The 13,124-nt window shown below is 50.7% G+C and overlaps 1 protein-coding gene and 1 pseudogene across 1 annotated transcript; one reads left to right on the forward strand and one right to left on the reverse strand.

Moving 5' to 3' along the window:
- Positions 1-227: 227 nt before the first annotated feature.
- PNMA6E (PNMA family member 6E) lies at positions 228-2,948 on the reverse strand. The gene is made up of 3 exons (XM_065916914.1): positions 2,799-2,948; positions 2,495-2,500; positions 228-1,295 (listed from the first exon to the last, which is right to left on the reverse strand). Exons 1-3 carry the CDS (start codon positions 2,946-2,948, stop codon positions 228-230), a joined length of 1,224 nt encoding a protein of 407 aa, XP_065772986.1.
- Positions 2,949-9,843: 6,895 nt separating this feature from the next.
- On the forward strand, positions 9,844-10,182 carry LOC136153978 (large ribosomal subunit protein eL34-like; annotated as a pseudogene).
- Positions 10,183-13,124: the final 2,942 nt, after the last annotated feature.

Here is a 13,124-nt window from a genome sequence, read left to right on the forward strand (position 1 = left end):
GACCAGAGAGCCGTTCCTTGAGATCTGGGTCACTAGGGGGCCTACAGGGACACATTTGGACTTCCCAGGACAGGGAGCAACCTGTCCCAGGGTATGCTGAATAGGGGTCCCCTCTTGGGGAGGTGGGGAGGCCCAGGCACCATGACATGGCCCCTAACGTGGGGCCAGGAGGCTGCCTGATCTGGCCTCTCCCTGCTTCCAGGCCAGGGGCCTGGGACCTGCTGAGCCTATTGACCAGAGGAGAACCCCGGGGGGCTTATCTCCACAGCCCCTTCCTCATCTCCGGGCTCCTCTGGGATGGGCTTGAGCCCCTTCTTGGGGGGCTCCTCGGCCTCCTGGTCTCCTGCCTGGGGGAGACCCTCTGGCTCCCAGCCAGAACTTCCTGGGACCACCGGGGAAGCCCCACCCATCCAGGCAGTGGCAGGGCCCCAAAGGGCCTCTGAGGGTGCCGCCTGACCTAGGCCCGGGAGGCCGGGAGCCCTTCCATCTTCCTGAGTGGTCTCCCCAGGGCCAGAGGCTGCCCTGGTGGCACCACGGGCTTCAGGAGCAGCCTGGGCAACCTCGGTGCTGCTGCCAACTGCCTTACTGGCCTCTTCACGCACTGGGAGGGCCTCGACGCCACCTTTCTTGGAAAGGGCAACCTGGGCAGAGGTGCCTCCACTGACTGGGGAGGGCTCACTTCCACCTGCAGCTGCACCCTCGGTGATGATCATATGGGCCAGGGCAGCGGCCAGGTCTCCGAGGACCCCATGGGCCTCCTCCTCCACCGGGAACTGCTCACCCATTGCTGGGTCGGTCTCCCAGGCCTCGGTCTCCCGGATGAGCTGCAGCATCGCCACGAAGCTGGGGGGTCTTCTCTCCATCCGCATCCTCTTCAGCTTGTTCTGCATCAGGCTGTTGGGCCGGGCCCGCATAAGCACCTGCCGGGCACGCAGCTGATCTGCGATGGCTGGGTGCATGGCCCCCTTGCCCAGGGCCAACTGCAGCAGGCCTTCCAGGCGCATCACAAAGGCAAAGAGACTCTCCTGGGGCCGCTGGGCGCACGTCATGAACTTCAGCCGAGCGTTCACCCGGGGATCCTTGCTCCCGAACGCCTCCACCAGTGCCATCAGGCAATCCTGGGCCGCCAGGTTGGGATCATCTGCCAGGAGGCTGCACAGGAGATCCAGCGCCGGACCCCCCAAGCTCTCCACCAGCCTCCTCCTCCGCTCCATCTCGGTCACGTGGCGCCACAGGTACAGCATGTCGTTGGCATGATCCAGCCAGCTCTCAAAGGACTCTTCCCCTTCACCCGGCTCTTCCATCCCGGAGAAGGTTCTCAGCTCCTGGTAGCCCATATTCTCTAGCACAGGCTCCAAGGCCAGCTGCCACTGTGGGGACCGGGCCCGTGGCTCATCCATGGCTCCAGCGATGTCTGAAGCTGCAGCCTCCATGGGAACTCCTGCCTCCCCAGCCGCTCCTGCCATGCTCAGAGATCCGGCCACACCTGCAACTCCCGTATCACCTGCCGCTCCCTCCTCATCGGATGTTCCTGCTTCATCTTCAGCTCTGGCCTCACCCTCAGCTCCTGCCTCACTGGCCGCCCCGGCTTCATCTGCAGTGCCTGCCTCACCTGTAGCTCCTGCTTCACTTGCAAGTCCTGCCTCAACGCCAGCTCCTGCCTCACCTGGAGCTCCTGCCTCATCTACAGCCCCTTCCTCATCTGCAGTGTCTGCTTCACCTATACCACCTGCCTCATCTGCAGCCCCTTCCTCATCTGCAATGTCTGCTTCACCTATACCACCTGCCTCATCTATAGTCTCCTCCTCATCTGCAGTGTCTGCTTCACCTATACCACCTGCCTCATCTGCAGCCCCTTCCTCATCTTCAGTGCCTGCCTCACTGGTAGCTTCTGCCTCACAGGCAGCTCGTCCCTCAAAGCCAGCTCCTCCCTCCCCTGTTGCTCCTGCCTCCCCTGCGGCTCCCCCCTCACAGGTGGGTCCATTCTCACCTGCGGCTCCCTCCATACCTGCAGCTCCCTCCTCACCTGAAGCTCCCATCTCACCTGTGGCTCCCTCCATACCTGCAGCTCCCTCCTCACCTGTGTCTTCTATGTCACCTGCAGCTCCCTCCATACCTGCAGCTCCCTCCTCACCTGTGGGTCCATTCTCACTTGAGGTTCCCTCCTCGCTTGAGGTTCCCTCCTCACTTGAGGTGCCCTCCTCACTTGAGGTGCCCTCCTCACCTGCTGCTCCTACCTTACCTGTTCCTCCAACATCACCTGTGGCTCCCTCCTCATCTGCTGCTCTCACCTCACCTGTTCCTCCAACATCACCTGCAGCTCCCTCCTTACCTGAGACTCCCACCTCACCAGTTCCTCCAATATCACCTGTAGCTCCCTCCTCACCTGCTGCTCTCACCTCACCTGTTCCTCCAACATCACCTGTGGCTCCCTCCTCACCTGTTCCTCCAATGTCTCCTGCGGCTCCCTCCTCACCTGCTGCTCCTACCTCACCTGTTCCTCCAACATCACCTGTGGCTTCCTCCTCACCTGAGACTCCCATCTCACCTATTCCTCCAACATCACCTGTGGCTCTTGCCTCACCTACCCTACCAAACACTGCTCGTCTCTGGGACTGTGCAGGGAAATTGGGTCTAACTTGTGACTCAGCATCAGGGGCCTGGGGCAGGCAGACAACATCCCAGGGACCCCCTTTGCCTGGTATTTGTCGAGGGATCAAGCTTCGGCTTAAATACTCAGCAAACTCAACCAAAGCAATCTTCGACCCCAGTTCCTTTCTGAAGACCTTGCCCAGCACTCGGTATCTGCCCAGGGGGCCCAGGGCAGCCTGCACGGCATCCTTGAATTCTTGGTCTTCGCAGTCATCTGGGATGCCCAGGAGGAGCAGAGAGCGCTCCTCATTCACGCCCATCCACCTGCACCAGTCTCGCAGCAGCGCCAGTGGCATCACCATTTTTGAGGACCTGAGGGTGGGGAAAGTGATCAAAGGGGTGTGCACAGACCGTTGAAGTGTGGGAATAGGCTTGTGGGTACAAAGGGGAGAGAATAATGTTTGGGCCACACAGCCCACCCCACTACCCCTCACAGCAGCAGCTTGGAGCACTGCCCCAACCTGTTTTGTTTGGTTGGTTTTAGGAAACTTTTCTGATAAATTAAATGTATTTACAAAACAAACCACAAAATTCTGTAAAACAATTATCCTTCAATTGAAAAAAATTTAATTAAAAAATTTTTATTAAAAAAAATTTAAATATATATTTACGAAACAAAACATTTTCTACATTTCTGGCATCAGTTTTAGGAAGTTGCCTTTTTCCCAAGGAATTTTTCAAGTTTTTTAGCATAATTTTTTCTATCATAGCCCTATATTCTCTTTTTAATGTATATCTGACCTGTAGTGTTAGCCCTCTTTCATTCCTAATATTGGTGTTTAGCAATCTTTGTATTTTTCCTTGATTTGTCTTTCTAGAGCTTTCTCAGTTTTGTTGCCCTTTTTTAAAAAAACAAACATACGGCTTGGTTTATCGTGTCCATAATTTGCTTTCTATCACCAACCTCCTCTCTTAGCCCAATTATTACTTCAGTCAACTCATTTTATGCTTCTTTTGCCCTTCTTCTAGCATCTCTATAGGGGCTGTTAGGTCACTGATTTTATGTCCTTACTCTTTTCTAACAAGCATTTAGAACAATATATTTTCCTCCTATTGCTTCTTTAGCTGCCTCCCACTAACTTGGGTAAATTGTGTTTTTTCATTATTCAGTTTGAAATATTTTCTAAATTCCTTTGTGATTTTTTTTCAATTCATGGATTTCCCAGTATTTAAAGATATATTATCATTATTAACATCAAATAAAATTCCCCTGTGGTGACAGAGCTTATCATGTAAAATTGCAATACTTTTAAATTTAGGTGTGGTATATCCCGGTGAAATGTACAAAGCACCCTCGTGAAGAATCTGCATTTTTGTGTGGAGACCAGGGCCCCGGTCCCTCCCACCACTGCAATTCCTGTGCCACTCAGACAGAGGCGACCTGGAACCTCTCCGTTCCTAATACAGTGTGCCAGAGCCCCCCCACCCACCCACCTGGAACCCCCACAAATCCATTTGCAACAGCAAACAGCCTCCACCAGGTCACAGCAGCTCCAGCGCCACCAGTCTCAGCCTCACTCACCCCACGTGGCCAGGCGGCTCCTTCTCACCCCCTTCAACTCCACTCCCCCACCCCGCCACTTGGTGGTGCTCTCCTCTAGGCCCTGGAAGCAGGGCGCCCCCACATGTTTAGAGATTAGACTTCCCCTCTCACCTTCCCACACCGGGGAGTCCTCCCACAAGCACTATCTCACACTATCTCACTGATGTAAAGACTGTCCCTCTTGCCTCCCCCCCAGAAGGCAGCCAGAGCCCCCTTCCAGCCACCAACGTCCTCTCTCCCCCGCCCCGCCCCGCCCCGCCCCCGTCACGCCCTGCCCCACCACCCGTCCCGCCTCCACCCCACCCCCCGCAGAGCTGGTACCTCCCCTAACGGTTTCCAAACGGCATCCACGAGTCCACCCCATCCACCCCTCCCTTCAGCTCCTTCCACCAACAGGGGGCAGACATTAGCCCTCCCTTCATGTTCCCCTCATGTCTCGGCATGGGGGACCCCCTCTCACGTCCTCCCCACTCCCTCAGCCAGTAGTATTCTCTTCTGACCTCCAAAGCAGGCCTCACCCACTCAGCAGGAAGCCCTTCCTTCTGAGACCCCCACAAGTTTAACCATTAGCCACCCCCTCTGCACCCCCAAACCAGAATGCCCCCCCCCACCAGCCACCTTGGCAGCCAGCAGTCCTCCCCTCAGAACTCCTACACTGAGGAAACCCTTCCCTCAGCCCCTCTAAAGCCTGCCGCTGTCTGCGGCCTCACCCGGATTCCCAATCTAGTAGATGTTGGCCCTCCCCCCAACTCCACTCCTTGCTGGGTCACCTAAGGGACCCCCACCCGGGACTCCTGGTAACTGCGGAGTCCAGACCCCAGCAAAGTCCCCGCCTGTCTACTTACTTTCCCCGACTCTGTAAACGACTCTCGAATCCCACTCAGAAGGGTCTGAAGAACTCGGCTCAGCAGCGCAGCCAGGAACCGTGCTGCGCACTACCCTGAGCCCTGTGTGCGAATGCCACCTGGATTTCCTCCGTGCTCCCGGAAGCCCCAGGCAGATGAGGGAGAAAGTTCTAGGCAGCTGTTTACAAGGAAAATGATTGGATGAGAAACGCACGAGAGGAGACTCTTTGCTACTGTATCAACAAGCGGTGAGCACTAAGGACTTGATGTTCCAAGGCTTGGCGCCCGGGGAAGCAAAGATGGCTTCCCTGATGGCGCAGATGGTAAAAAAAAAATCTGCCCGCAATGTGGGAGACCTGGGTTCGATCCCTGGGCTGGGAAGATCCCCTGGAGAAGGACACGACTGAGGCAACTTGCACGTCACTTCATTTACTTTCCACCAATCAAAAGGTCTCCCTGCAAGGCAGCTGAGTTGCAAAAGTAAACTTGTAAATGGAAAACCCATCGCTGGCAAATTGGTCAATTTCTCTTTATGTGTGTGCTAAGTAGCTTCAGTCGTGTCCAGCTCTTTACAACCCTATGGACTATAGCCCGCCAGGCTCCTCTGTCCGTGGGGATTCTCCAGGCAAGAATACTGCAGTGGGCTCCCATGTCCTTCTCCAGGGAATCTTCCCAACCCAGGGATCAAACCTGCACCTCTTAGTCTCTTGCATTGGCAGGCGGGTTCTTTACCACTAGTGCTACCTGGGAAGCCTGTTACAGTTCATCTTATACTGTGACTGATAATTTCATAATGCTGTTCTGTATATTTACTGATTTTTTGTCTAGCTTTATCAACTAGCCATCTTCTTTCATGGCAGAAAGAGGATGAGGGAACTCTCTGGTGTCCCTTTTATAAAGTCACTAATCTCTTTCATTAGGGTTCCACCCTCGTGAGCTAATCATTTCCCAAAGACCCCACCTCCAAATCTCATTGCTTTGGGAGTTAGAATTTAACAGGTGAATTGGTGGAGCATTTACAAACATTCAATACATAGCACTGTCTGTCCATCTATTTTTGTCCCTATGCTCCCTTTTCCCTGCCTGAGGTAATAATTTCATAAAGGCTTTTAGCTTTCTCTCTTTTTATTTTAATTGGAGGATAATTACTTTGCAGCATTGTGGTGGTTTTTGCCATGCGTAAATATGAATTGGCCATAGGTATACATGTGTCCACTCCATTCTGAAATCTCCTCCCACCTCCCTCCCCACCCTATCTCTCCAGGCTGTCACCTTTCTCTTGAATCAGCATTAAGCTGAGTGGACTTGACACTGATGCTGATCTTGCATTCACACACCAAGACATTTCTCTTTCTCTAGCTCCTCCATCATTTTTTCACACTTCTGCCATATTATTGTTCATATCATCAGCACAGCCGACTTCACATGTTCCATGATTTTGTCATTGTTTAGAATCATGCTAGTGGTTGAATGAGTCATGTTATAAGAACAAGTGACGTCTACCATCTTTCACCTTGCTCCCTCTCTCAATTATTTTCACTTTTGTTTCCATCGTTATTGCTTGGCACTTCTTCTCAGTAAGGGCTACATCGTCACTGCTTTTGTGATTGAGTCTGGGCATCCTGGCCTTGAAATACAGATACTGTACTCCATACAGTACTGTACAGTAAAGTGCACTAAAGTACATCCACTTGTAGAGGGTGCTCACACATGACCATGTACACCAGACACGTGAGCTAACTTACATGATTGGACATGTGAATATACATTCACATCTTTGAAAGTTCCCCACTTGAATGCTCTTATGTAGGGGACTTACTGGATATCTTTAACTTTTCACTGCCTGATGTGGTTAACATTGTACCACTTCACTTAAATGTACAAACATTTCCACAATATAATTTACAATATTGTGATGTTTTCTGCCATGCATAAATATGAATCAGCCATAGGTGTTCCCACCATCCTGAGCCCTCATTCCAACTCTACCCCATCTTTTATGCTGTAGTTTCCATGTATATTATATCTACGTGGATTATAAACCTTACAATATACTTGCTCTTACAACTTTTAATAGTCATACGTATAATAAAGAAATTAAGAGCAAACAAGTATTTTTTAATGTTTAAATGTCTGTTGTTGCTTTTCAGTTGCTAAGTCGTTTCCAACTCTTGGTGACCCCATGACCTGCAGCATGCCAGGCTCCTCTGTCCTCCACTATCTGCTGGAGTTTGCTCAAATTCATGTCCATGTTTAAATGTTTACACCCATATTTATCATTTCTGGTGTTCCTCATCTCTACCCAAAGATCAAGATTTCCCTCTACTATCATATTTCTTCATGTGGAAAGATATTCTTTAGCATTCTTTTAGTACAGATCTATTGGTGAGTTTTCTTAGCTTTCATCTGTCTCAAAAGGCACTTATTTCACCTTCATTCTTTTTTTACACTTTATTTTAAAATTTTTTTATTGAAGTATAGCTGATTTACAATGTTGTGCCAATCTCTGCTGTCCAGCAACGTGACTTAGTTGTACACATATATACATTCTTTTTTATATTCTTTTCCACTATGATCTATCACAGGATATTGAGTATAGTTCTCTGTACTCCACAGTAGGACCTTGTTTTTTTAATTAATTTATGTATTTTAATTGGAGGCTAATTACTTTACAATATTGTGGTGGTTTTAGCCACGGGTGTACATGTGTTCCCCATCCTGAACCCCCCTCTCACCTCCCTCCCCATCCCATCCTTCTGGGTTGTCCAGTGCACCAGTTTTGAGTGCCTTGTTTTATGCATCAAATATGGACTGTTCATCTATTTCACATATGGTGTGTGCTCAGTTGCTAAGTCATGTCCAACTCTGCGACCCCATGGACTGTCACCCACCAGGCTCAGACTTTGTCCATGGGATTTCCTAGGCAAGAAAACTGGAGTGGGTTGTCATTTCCTTTATCACATATGGTAATATCACATAAATGCTATATTATGTTATAATATTACATAAATTATCACATATGGTAATATACATGTTTCAATGCTCTCAAATCATCCCACCCCTGTTTTCTCCCACAGAGTCCAAGAAGAATAGAGTCTATTCTGTATATCTGTGTCTCTTTTGCTGTCTCGCGTATAGGGTCATCGTTACTGTCTTTCTAAATTCCATCAGTTCAGTTCAGTCACTCAGTCATGTCTGACTCTGTGACCCCATGGACTGCATAAATTTCATATATACTGTATTAGTGTTTTTCTTTCTGACTTACTTCACTCTGTATAATAGGCTCCAGTTTCATCCACCTCATTAGAACTGATTCAAATGCACTCTTTTTAATATCTGAGTAACATTCCACTGTGTATATGTACCACAGCTTTCTTATCCGTTCGTCTCCTGATGGACATCAAGGTTGCTTCCATGCCCCAGCTATTTGTAAACAGTGCCATGATGAACATTGGGGTACACGTGTCCCTTTCAATTCTGGTTTCCTTGGAGTGTATGCCCAGCAGTGGGATTGCTGGGTTGTATGGCAGTTCTATTTCCAGTTTGTTTTTTTATTTTTGTAAATTAATTTATTTTAATTGGAGGCTAACTACTTTACAATATTGTGGTGGATTTTGCCATACATTCACATGAATCAGCCATGGGTGTACATGCGTCCCCCATTCTGAACTCCCCCTCCCACCTCCCTCCCCATCCCATCTCTCATGTCGTCCCAGCGCACCAGCCCTGAGCGCCCTGTCTCATGCATGAGCCTGGACTGGCAGTCTATTTCACATATGGTAATATACATGTTTCAATGCTATTCTCTCAAATCATCCCACCCTTTGCTTCTCACACAGAGTCCAAAAGTCTGTTCTTTATATCTGTGTCTCTTTTGCTGTCTCGTATATAGTGATCGTTACTGTCTTTCTAAATAACATATATATGCGTTAATATACTGTGTTGGTGTTTTTCTTTCTGACTTACTTCACTCTGTATAATAGGCTCCAGTTTCATCCACCTCATTAGAACTGATTCCAGTACACTCGTTTTAATAACTGAGTATCATTCCATTGTGTATATGTACCACAGCTTTCTTATCCATTCGTCTGCCGATGGACATTTAGTTTGCTTCCATGTCCTAGCTAGTGTAAACAGTACTGCAATGAACACTGGGATACATGTGTCTCTTTCAATTCTGGTTTCCTCGTTGTGTGTGTATCCAGCAGTGGGATTGCTGGGTCGTATGGCAGTTCTATTTCCAGTTTTTTAGGGAATCTCCACACTGTTCTCCATAGTGTCTATACTAGTTTGCATTCCCACCAACAATGTAAGAGGGTTTCCCTTTTCTCCTTGTTGTTTATGCATTCTAAATATAATGGCTTGCCATCAGGTTTGGGCTCTGTCTGTCACTCCCTTAGTGTCTGGAGTTGGGAGGACACCACTCAAGGCTCTACACACCCCCCAGGCCACCTCCCACCACTGGCTTGGGCGAGACTTGGCTCGCCCTGGACCACTTTACCAGGCCCCTTCCCCGCTGGGATCCCTGGGACTCACTGCAGAGTGACTGAATCAGGGTTTGCTGCCTTCAGGGCACTGTCTCTGCCTGCACCTGCCCCACCCTCACTCTTGCCACAATAAGGAGAGGCGGATGGGGGAGAGACAGAGCAGGATGGGCCTGGGTGGATTGCTGCTGGAGCTGCCGGGTGCATCCACAGATTTCTGTTACGTGACTTTTTCTAGGCTGGGCATGTGTTTGAAATTCTTCATTAAAAAAAAAAAACTGGGAAACTTTTCTGGAGATGGCATCTAGAGGCATTCATGATGGTGCAGCATCTTGCATACTGTCGTAGGCTGTCCTACAATACAGCCTCTAACAAAACCAAGCTGTCCTGAATCCCTGGTGATAGAATTGTTTATCTTTATACCAAGAAGGTTGGGAAAGCACCAAAATCCGCGTGTGGTGTGTGCCCAGGCAGACTTAGGGGCGTTCGTGCTGTGAGACCTAAAGTTCTCATGAGGTTGTCTAAAACGAAGAAACATGTCAACTGAGCCTATGGTGGGTCCATGTGTGACAGAATCAAGCGTGCTTTCCTTATTGAGGAGTAGAAGATTGTTGTGAAAGTGTTGAAAGCACAAGAACAGAGTCAGAAAGCTAAATAGTATATTAAGGAAGTCTCTTCTATTGTTGGATTGCTCCCCACTCTGAGAAGTTTTTTTAAAAAATTAATGGTTATTAAACTCTATCAAAATCTCTTTTTTTTTGCATTTGGCAAAATAATGATCACATGGTTTTTCTTTTATTAATATGGCTGGTTTTATTGATTGATTTCTTTCTTTTTCTAAACTTAAATGATCTCAAATGGTTTATGGATTCAATTTGCTAATATTTTATTTAGAATTTTTGCTTTTGTGTTTATAAGAGAGATTGGCTCATAATTTTCCTTCCTTGTAGTATCCTCTTTGAGGGGCTGAGTTTTCTTTGCAGAAAGATTTGTTTAATACAAAGACAATTACTGTAATATAAGATTTTATATTTTAAAAAAAAGAAACCTAAATTAAAAATGAAGCATTTTTGAGTAAGAAAAAAAATCAAAAATCTCAAAAAAACAAAAACTGGAAAACTTCTAGAGGGAAATGAATCTCCTGATACATGCTGAGGACACTCAGCCATTCCACAGTGTGGTGGATGTGGGGTGCACTTCCAAGAGGCCCCCACTCCACCTCAGGCTTTCACTCCCTCCTTCTGTGAAGGTTGGATGCCAAGGCTCTCTTTAGGAATTGCCCAAAACCACAAAAGCTGCCTTCCCCAAGGTTGCCCTTAGCCCATATCCCATTACTAGTTGTTAATGTGGGATACAAAGGTCCAGCCCCTTGTGTCAACTGGCTCAATCCATTCCCTAGTGGATGAGTTTCCTACAGATGTGGCAATAAATAACCACAAATCAGGTGGCTTAAAACAAGAGGAATTTATTCTCATGGCTCTTGAGGCCAGAAGCCCCAAATCAAGGTGCCAGCAGGGCTGTGCTCCCTCCAAAGGCTCCAGGAGTAGACACTTCCTTGCCTCTTTCATTTTGTGGGGCTCCAGGCATCCCTTGGCTTGTGGTCGCATCCCTCCAGTCTCTGCATTTGTGTTCATGTGGCTTCTCTTCTGTGTGTGTCTCTCTCTCCTCTTCTGTCTCTTATAAGGACACTTGTCATTGGATTTAGGGCTCACCTGAATCATCCAGAATGCTCTCATGTTGAGATTCTTAATTTCATCACATCTGCAAAGACCCATTTCCCAGAAAACTCACATTCACAGGTTCTGGAAGTTAGGGCATGCACATATCTTTTAAGGGGCTACCATTCACCCCATTATACCTCTAAAGCCCAGGTCCAGGCTTATCTAGCCAGACTCCTGGTGAAAAGACAAGAGTGGGCATCAGAACCTGCAACCAGGGGCCACAGGGGACCTCCCTGACAGGGACAGGGCCCTGAAGCTATGCTGCATTTGGCCGCCTGAGAACCCTGCTCCCTGAGGCCAGAAGCACCCGAGTAGGGGGGTCCCAGCTTTCCTCCTAAGCCAGGGCAGGCAGCTGCTGTCCTGGGAGCATCAGCACGGGGAGGGCTTCTTGCTGCAGTCCTGTGCTCTGCTTGTGGAAGGAAGCGTCTCCACCTCATGCTTAATTCCCAACAACCAGGGCCAGGAGGGACAGAACACGCAGTGCTGGTGTTTTTTGTTGTGGATTTTCTTCCACAGCCTTTTTCCTATTCTTAACTTTGGGAGGAACTCATCATGACCAAGGGCAGGTATGTGCATTCAGCCCTGGATTCCAATCCCAGTCCTGTGGGGAAATGCAGTTTCCAAGACCCTGGGGGGACCCAGGGAAAGACCAAAGCACGCAGTAGCGCTTCACTACTCCTCTGTCTGTCTGCCCACTGATCTCCCCAAATCCCCTCTCACTGCCCCCCACTTTCTTATCTTCACCCTTCTGTCTCAAATGGGCTGGTCCCTTACTGGGGTGCCGTGGCTGAGCCACTTGGTGCTGACTACCCCCCCCCCCAGGGATTCTGTGAGCCCCAGATGGATGGACGGACGGGCAAAAAGGAAAGCCCCACAGTCTTGAGACCTGGGAGGTGCGTGACTAACACTGCCCCTCCCCTGCCCCTGGGGGATGGTCTTGGACTGGCTGCGACCCCCAAGGCCTCTAAGCAGCCCAGACTGAAAGCGGAAGTGCCCCGGGGGACGCAGGGAGCTAAGCCAGACCCCCCTCGGAGCGCGCCAAGGGCGGATGCAGGGCCGGGCCTCCCTCCTGCTGTGCCGCGCATGCTCCGTGCCCCCCCCCCACCACGCCCCATCCCACGCCGCCGCCGCCCCGGCCCTGCTAGTGCCCCGGCCCTGCTAGTGCCCCGGCCCTGCTAGTGCCCCGGCCCCGCTCGTTGGCGCTGAACAGACGGACGGCCGTGCAGGACGCGCCTCCCGCACGGCACCCAAGGGTAAAGTCAAGCCGCCACCGGGAGCCCCATCGCCCCCTGGGTGTGGTGCTCTGGAGGGCTTCTCGGAGGTGGTGGCCTTGGCCTCGGGCTTTCTCCGAGGCAGGGACGGGGGCGCGGGGGGTAAGGGGGGAAGACGGAAGAATGGCTCAGAAGCCCACGAGCTAGGTCTCGGCAGGTGGTTAGGGACGCCCTGGGAGGTGGCGAGCGCGGAGAGCTGCCGACCAGCCCTCGGGGCTTCCCTCCCCCTTCCTCGGGCCGGGGAAAGGCAGCGGGTGTTTCTCGGTTTCTCTCCTCCGACTGCGGTTCACCGCTGACTCTAGGGCTGCCCAGAGAGCGTCGCGACGCGGGTAAGTTTGGATTTTGCGCCTCTGCGTCAGGTCGCGCGGCACTCCCGCCCAGGGACACCCAGCCAACCGTCCGCGAGCGTGAGCCCCCCGAGGGTCCCCGGACGGGCCCCCTGCGGCTCTCGGGAGGTGGGGCGTTGTGTCCCTGGGTGGTGAGGGATGTTAGCGGGGCCGAGCACGCCCGGAGAAGGTGCGAGAAGAGGAAGCCAGGGGCCGAGCGGCAAAGCGTGCCGGGCTCCGGACAGAGGTAGCGGTGCCAGCCCTCAGGCCCCCACACAGCGG

Source organism: Muntiacus reevesi, chromosome X (assembly GCF_963930625.1).
Source record: "Muntiacus reevesi chromosome X, mMunRee1.1, whole genome shotgun sequence".
NCBI classification, from domain to species: Eukaryota; Metazoa; Chordata; class Mammalia; order Artiodactyla; family Cervidae; genus Muntiacus; species Muntiacus reevesi.

Excerpts from the sequence above, each read along its gene's own strand:
- PNMA6E (XM_065916914.1), bottom strand. The coding sequence starts at position 2,948 with ATGCCACTGGCGCTGCTGCGAGACTGGTGCAGGTGGATGGGCGTGAAT.